General features: G+C 37.7%; 2 protein-coding genes across 8 annotated transcripts in view; one reads left to right on the top strand and one right to left on the bottom strand.

Annotated features, from left to right (window-relative positions):
* Positions 1–172: 172 nt before the first annotated feature.
* Positions 173–890, top strand: LOC111456769 (oleosin 16.4 kDa-like). 2 transcript variants are annotated; one of them, XM_023098759.1, is made up of 2 exons: positions 175–735; positions 772–890. In XM_023098759.1, exons 1-2 carry the CDS (start codon positions 226–228, stop codon positions 808–810), a joined length of 549 nt encoding a protein of 182 aa, XP_022954527.1. In that variant the 5' UTR covers positions 175–225; the 3' UTR covers positions 811–890. The 2 variants fall into 2 exon arrangements, with proteins under 2 accessions (XP_022954526.1, XP_022954527.1); XM_023098758.1 differs by having other exon boundaries at positions 173–890.
* A 976-nt stretch (positions 891–1,866) lies between these two features.
* LOC111457147 (tryptophan aminotransferase-related protein 2-like) overlaps positions 1,867–5,999 on the bottom strand; it is a 12,500-nt gene continuing 8,367 nt past the window's right edge. For 2 of the 6 annotated variants that reach the window (XM_023099306.1, XM_023099304.1), the window contains exons 6-11: positions 4,661–4,731; positions 4,439–4,582; positions 3,912–4,215; positions 3,518–3,798; positions 2,585–2,889; positions 1,867–2,289 (exon numbers count right to left, since the gene is read on the bottom strand). In XM_023099306.1, the coding sequence (XP_022955074.1) occupies positions 2,093–2,289; positions 2,585–2,889; positions 3,518–3,798; positions 3,912–4,215; positions 4,439–4,582; positions 4,661–4,704 (1,275 nt within the window). In that variant the 5' untranslated portion in view covers positions 4,705–4,731 and the 3' untranslated portion in view covers positions 1,867–2,092. Of the gene's footprint in view, positions 2,290–2,584; positions 2,890–3,517; positions 3,799–3,911; positions 4,216–4,438; positions 4,583–4,660; positions 4,732–4,948; positions 5,244–5,999 lie in introns of those variants that run through there. The other 4 variants (XM_023099305.1, XM_023099303.1, XM_023099307.1 and 1 more) reach the window with 3 other exon arrangements.

Genomic DNA, 5,999 nt, shown 5'->3' with positions numbered 1-5,999 from the left:
AAAAAAAAAAAAAAAAAAAAAAAAAAAAAAAAAAAAAAAAAAAAAAAAACCAAATCCAATGGGCAAAGAAGGGACAAAAACATGAACAATGACAACTAAGAATCCAATTTCGATTGACATGTTTTCTCATGCAAACCTCGAATCCCTCAATTTCTTACATCTGTTCTTGTTCTTCCCCTTAAAGCAATCTCCTCTTCCTCTTCCTCTTCCCCAATTTCCGATTCCATGGCGGATTCTCAGCTCCGGCGACCCACAGCTTCCCCGTCCGATGACCCTCCTTCCACTACTCAACTTTTCCCACTTCTTCTTACTCTGTTACCACTCGCCGCCTTCCTCCTTTTCCTCGCCGGAATCTCCTTCATCGGAACCGTCGTTGGCTTGGCCGTTGTGTCTCCACTTTTTGTCATTTTCAGCCCCATTTTGGTCCCTGCCGCCGTCGTCATCGCCTTGGCGGTCGCCGGATTTCTCACCTCCGGAGCTTTTGGGGTCACGGCGTTATCTTCTCTGTCCTGGATGGCCAACATTTTGCGACGGTCAGGAGATACCCTTCAGCTCCAGCAGGGTAAGCAATGGGTCCGTGAAACGGCGTCGCATGAGGAAGTTCAAACCAAGACTGAAGAAGTGGGCCCGGCCCAGGAAGGAGGAAGGACTGCACAAGGCGGTCAGGCCCAAGCGAAAGGTACCGATAAAAATGGAGCGGCCCAAGAAGAGTCTAAGGCCCAAGAAAGTGGGAAGGCCCAAGAAGAGTCTAAGGCCCAAGAAAGTGGAAAGGCCCAAGAAGGTGAGAAGGCCCAAGGAGGGAAGGAATGATAATGTGAGCCCATTGAACTATGGATGGCCCAACTAGGATCAAGTTTTTGCACTTTATATTTAATTAATTTAATAATTTTGGAATTCTTAGTATTTCGAGCAGAGTGTGTAAGTGTGCGTTGTTTTTTCATCTTCGCCACGAATTAAAAAAAAAAAAAACAAAAAAAAGGAAAAAAGGTTCATGAAAGTTTGTTCCCCTTGTGATTTCATAATTGGTAAGCTTATTTTACGATAATTTCTTTAATTTTTATTTTTAGTACTCCCATTCCGAAATTACGTGACGGGTGACACAGATTTACGGTTCAATTTCAAAGATCGAGCTATCACATCAAGTAGCAACGAGAAGGTAATAGGTGGTAAGTTATAGAGTTGCTTACTTCGGCTTTTAGATGAACGGTTGGGTTCATCAATCTGTCTATTGTGAACATCGATTGCATCTCTTTTAGGTCGTGTCCTAGTTGGAAGGCAAGTTTGAGGTTGTGTCCTAGTTGGAAGGCAAGTTTGAGGCTAAAAGCTTTATACTTCAACTTGATCAATGTAATGGCTCAAACCCACCGTTAGCTTATATTGTCTTTTTTGGACTTTCCAATCGCACTTTGATGGCAGCGAACTTGCGATTGTGCAGCATTCACTTCTCAGCAACAAGTGAGTTAAGCCTATTCGTTTTTGCATTGCCTACGGCCAATCGACCTATGCTCGAGCCTCTGATCTTGGTTCAAGAAGAAAGTTTTAGAAAACGGGAGCAGAGAGTATAAGAGTAGGGAGATTTGGGCTGACTTACTGCATATAAGAGTAGGGAGATTTGGGCTTTCCCTTTTTAGCTCAAACAGATGTGGGATCTCATAATCTAACTGTCTATGGTGAGCATCAGTTGACTTGTCTCTTGTAAAAAAATATTTCGTTCTCCACTCCAACCAAACGTGGGATCTCATAATCAATTCGTCTATAGTAAGCATCGGTTGACTCGTCTCTTTTAGATCGTGTCCTTAATGTTGTTGCTTTGAAGAAATTAGAGTGTTTAAAGTAAGTGTATATATTAATTGAATTTCAATGGTATGAATGAGTAACAAATAGGTTAGATATTCTTTTAACCTAGTTAACCAAATACAAATATAAATCTAAATGAATACATATATTAATATCAAAATTAAATTGAAAGAATGAAATTATAATATCTATAGGGCTTCAACTCCTATGTAATATTTGGTTTGCTCACTGCAGCTGCGACTGGTGGTTGGATTATTGTCACATTGGTATGAAGTTGGATCGACATGTAGTTTTTTCAGTCTTCAGAAAGCCTTGTAATTTTCGATATTCGTTGGACGAAGGAGTCGAAGTTGTCGTCTCGATCCATCATGCTGACACGTACGAAGTTCGCCTCGCTACCGAAACTTACTCCACTTCGACCGATTATTCTATGGCGTTGGAGTAAAGCTGCGGAGTCTTCTTCTTCGTCTTCACATTTTAGCCATGCAAAAGCTAAATACCAGACCAACAAAAACAAATCTAAATCAGATTTCTATGAACAGAACTGCTGACGGTAAGCTCAGACCAACAAAAACAAATCTAAATCAGATTTCTATGAACAAAACTGCTAACAGTAAGCTCAGACTGTATGTTAAAAAGGCGAAAACTAAATTCAATATACAATCAAAGTTATCTACTATGATGAACCGAAAGAGCTAGATAAATAGCCTTACAAACTAACTAATCAAATCACAACTTCTATGATTAGAAACTAAATCTTTGGACAGTGTAGTGGTAATGGGATTACCTGGTCGAGGTTGGGTTTGTTGGCCGTGGAAGGTGCAGTGAGCGGTGGGGAAGTCTGGGAGAGTGAACATTCCGCTGTGTTTAACGGCCTGTTTGAGACGGCTCCACCTCTCTGTCATGAGGCGATGGCCGAATCCATAAAAGGATTCAGGATATTCTGAACTCCCAGCTTGTTCACAACTAGATGATACTACGCTCAATATCCTTGCCGTGCGAAGTTGAGAATCTTTAGACACTCCGATCGTGTTCATCTCGATGAACTTCACCATTTTCATCGCTACTTCTGGATCTTTTACAAGAGCCCACCTAAGCACAGCAAACATCACGAGGATTATTGAAAGTAGTCTCACATTGGCTAATTAAGAGGAAGATCATGAATTTATAAGTAAGGAACACTATATCTCCATTGGTATGAAGTCCTTCGAGGAAACTAAAAACAAAATCAGGAGAGTTTATGCTCACAAATTGAACAATATCATACCATTACGGAGGGTCGTTATTCTTAACATGGTATCAGAGTCATGCCCTTAACTTAGCTATATCAATAGAATCCTCAAATGTCGAACCAAGAAGTTATGATCCTCGAAGGTGTATTCAAAAAGTGACTCAAGTGTCAGAACAAAAGGTGTGCTTTTTTCGAGGGCTCTAGAGAAAGGAGTCGAGTCTCAATTAAGACGAGGCTGTTTGAGGGCTCTATAGGCCTTGTAGGAGGCTCTATAGTGTACTTTGTTCGGGGGAGCATTGTTGAGGATTGTTGGGAGAGAGTCCCATATCGGCTAATTAAGGGAATGATCATATGAGTTTATAAGCAAGGAATAGTCTCTAAAGTAAAGCCCCGAGAATTTATGCTTAAAGTGGACAATATCATACTATTGGGGTCGGGAAGTCTGTGATTCCTAACCTTTAATTCATACTTTTGACTATAAGAACTAACCCGATTCGAGAGCCGGCATGGCCGGTGCACTTGGAGGAAGTAAACAGAGAGAGATCATGGTCAGCTGGAGCAGTGATTGGAGTATAATGAGGCCAATAGTAAGCAAGGTCATGCAACACTTTGCCTCCTGTCCGGTTCACCACTGGTTCACGTAGGGAACCATCAGGGTTGTTGGGAGAAGTGACGATTTCTATATAAGGTTCATCTTTCTCATAAGTAGTGGCATCTCCACCCCATTTGAAAACACTTGTTTTTAAGTCGTCACTCATGGATGGATATGACTGTATTCAAACCATAACGAAATGAGTTTATAACATTCAAATAATGTGAAAAAATTTCCCATTTGAAATACATTCATTCCAAACACGTTGGTTAAGTTGTTAAAAGAACTCACAGAATAGTATGGGATGGCGGAGACGACATTGGTGGGTTGAGAAGAATTGGGCGAAGAGAGGGCATAAAGTGCAGCCAGTATAAGCTGGGAGGAGCCGGTCCCGACGACGATGTAACGGCCTTCGGTTATGGCATTGCCGACGACACGATGTAATCGGAGAATTTGCTGGCATAAATCAGGCTCAAGAAACCAGCAAAGACTCTGGCCGCCGGAGAGGTAACTCATGTATCGCCACCCTGGTATCACTATCGTCGCTTTCTTCCCCATTTTCTTCCAAAACTTTTCGTACATTATTGGGTCTCCTCTGCAATTTTTGTTTTAAACTTAATCATCACTAATCTTAACAAATTCTAATATAAACTATATAGTTACCTATTCATTAGAAGATAAACAGACAAACAAACAAAAAAACAATTATTTTTCAAGTCTTGAGGCCAAAAAACGAACCAAACAGAGTCACATATTTTAAAATTCGATTCTCATTTTAGTGTTAAACTCAAATGAAGAAATGAACATTAGAGACTTACACATCTAGATTGATAATTCGATCCTCTCTGTAATTTAGAGATTCACGTGGAGAAACCAAAGTCAAAGGAACATTATATGCCTCCTTTAAACTCTTCTTGAATTTTTTTTTCCTGATCGACGCATCCCTCCGCCGTTCCTCGTCGCTGAAATCAATCCAAACAAACCCATAAACTTCTTTTCTTTTCAACACACAAAGTTAAAGAAAAAAGAAGCAAAGTTACCTGGTTTCTTGCTTGAAATTCACACAAGCACAAAAATTGAACATTGTATTGACAATTCAGCAACTTTTCTACTATATTCAAACGGCAATGAAGAACATAAGTATACAAATATTTGTGAGCGGTTAAAAGAAGAGAAAGAATGGGTGGAAGGATCCGCCCAATGGCCTGACCGAGGATGATTATGAACTGATTAAGCACACAAAAATCCCACAAATCATTTTCCGGCAAAGGATTGCAAATTTGGGAAGCTGAATAAATAGAGACAAACCCTAAATGTTGAAATTTTACCTGAGTCCATGAGAAACGCAGGTCGTCAAATTAACGGACTAATTCTATTCTTGGGTTTCTCCTCTATCAGTTTGTTATGAGACAATGAAGGATATTAGTTTCAGATGCTTACCACTCTATGAAATAGTAAATTTTCAAGTCAAAACTTTTTTTTTTCTTGAAAAAAAAAACTTAAAAAAGGTTATACCTGAGGTCCATCAAATTTTAAGTTGGTGTTGATAAGTTTTTGAACCTTAAAATGAGCTTAATCTAGACTTATAGTTATCACAATCTAATTTTATTTTCATTGACGTCTCCAAATTTATTTAATTTTATTTTAATTTAACAACATATGCGACAAAAAAATTAAATCTCTAATATTTAAATCAAAGATATATGTCAGTTTAAATTTTTTCTAATTATACAAACATAATTATGGTCAATAATTAATATTACATGATCAACATTCAATAATTATACTTAGGGATATCAAAATGGTTAATAATATTGATACAGCCAATGATTGAGAGAATTAAGTAACAATAAACAAAAATTAGGAGGACGTGGATAGTCATAATGATTACTAGGGAAACATCTCATGTTCAAAATGATAAATAAATAAATAGACAGAAAAGCACAGCCATTTTTTAATTTGGATTTATATATAAATATATGGTGGACTAGATTTATATTCCCAATAATCGCATTGCAGACAAAGAAAAGAAAGAATATTTGTTTACTAATTTTGTACCCTTGGATTAGCAATTTTTTGGAGTTGAAATGATATATTATTTCCAAAAAAGAAAAAAAAAAACCCTCTAATGGTTCGTTATAAATAATAACTTAAGGGAAATCAATATAATATGCGAGAAAAAGCAGAAAAAAAAAAAAACATGGTTTGATGCCCAATAAAGATGTTTTCCCGTACATTTGTCATATTTGGTGGTTGGTTTTTTTTAGGGATGGATAATGGGGTGGAGCTTTCATTTTACATATTTGCCCTTGATTAGTTTTTTTTTTTTTTTTTTTTTTTTTTTTTTTTTTTTTTTTTTTTTTTTTTTTTTTTTTTTTT

This window comes from Cucurbita moschata, unplaced genomic scaffold (genome assembly GCF_002738365.1).
Source record: "Cucurbita moschata cultivar Rifu unplaced genomic scaffold, Cmos_1.0 Cmo_Scf00019, whole genome shotgun sequence".
Lineage (NCBI taxonomy): Eukaryota > Viridiplantae > Streptophyta > Magnoliopsida > Cucurbitales > Cucurbitaceae > Cucurbita > Cucurbita moschata.
The sequence above is the reverse complement of the archived record's forward strand: the minus strand, read 5'-3'. Positions and strand labels throughout refer to the sequence as shown.

Coding starts and splice junctions, on each gene's coding strand:
- LOC111456769 (XM_023098758.1), top strand. CDS start 226: ATGGCGGATTCTCAGCTCCGGCGACCCACAGCTTCCCCGTCCGATGAC.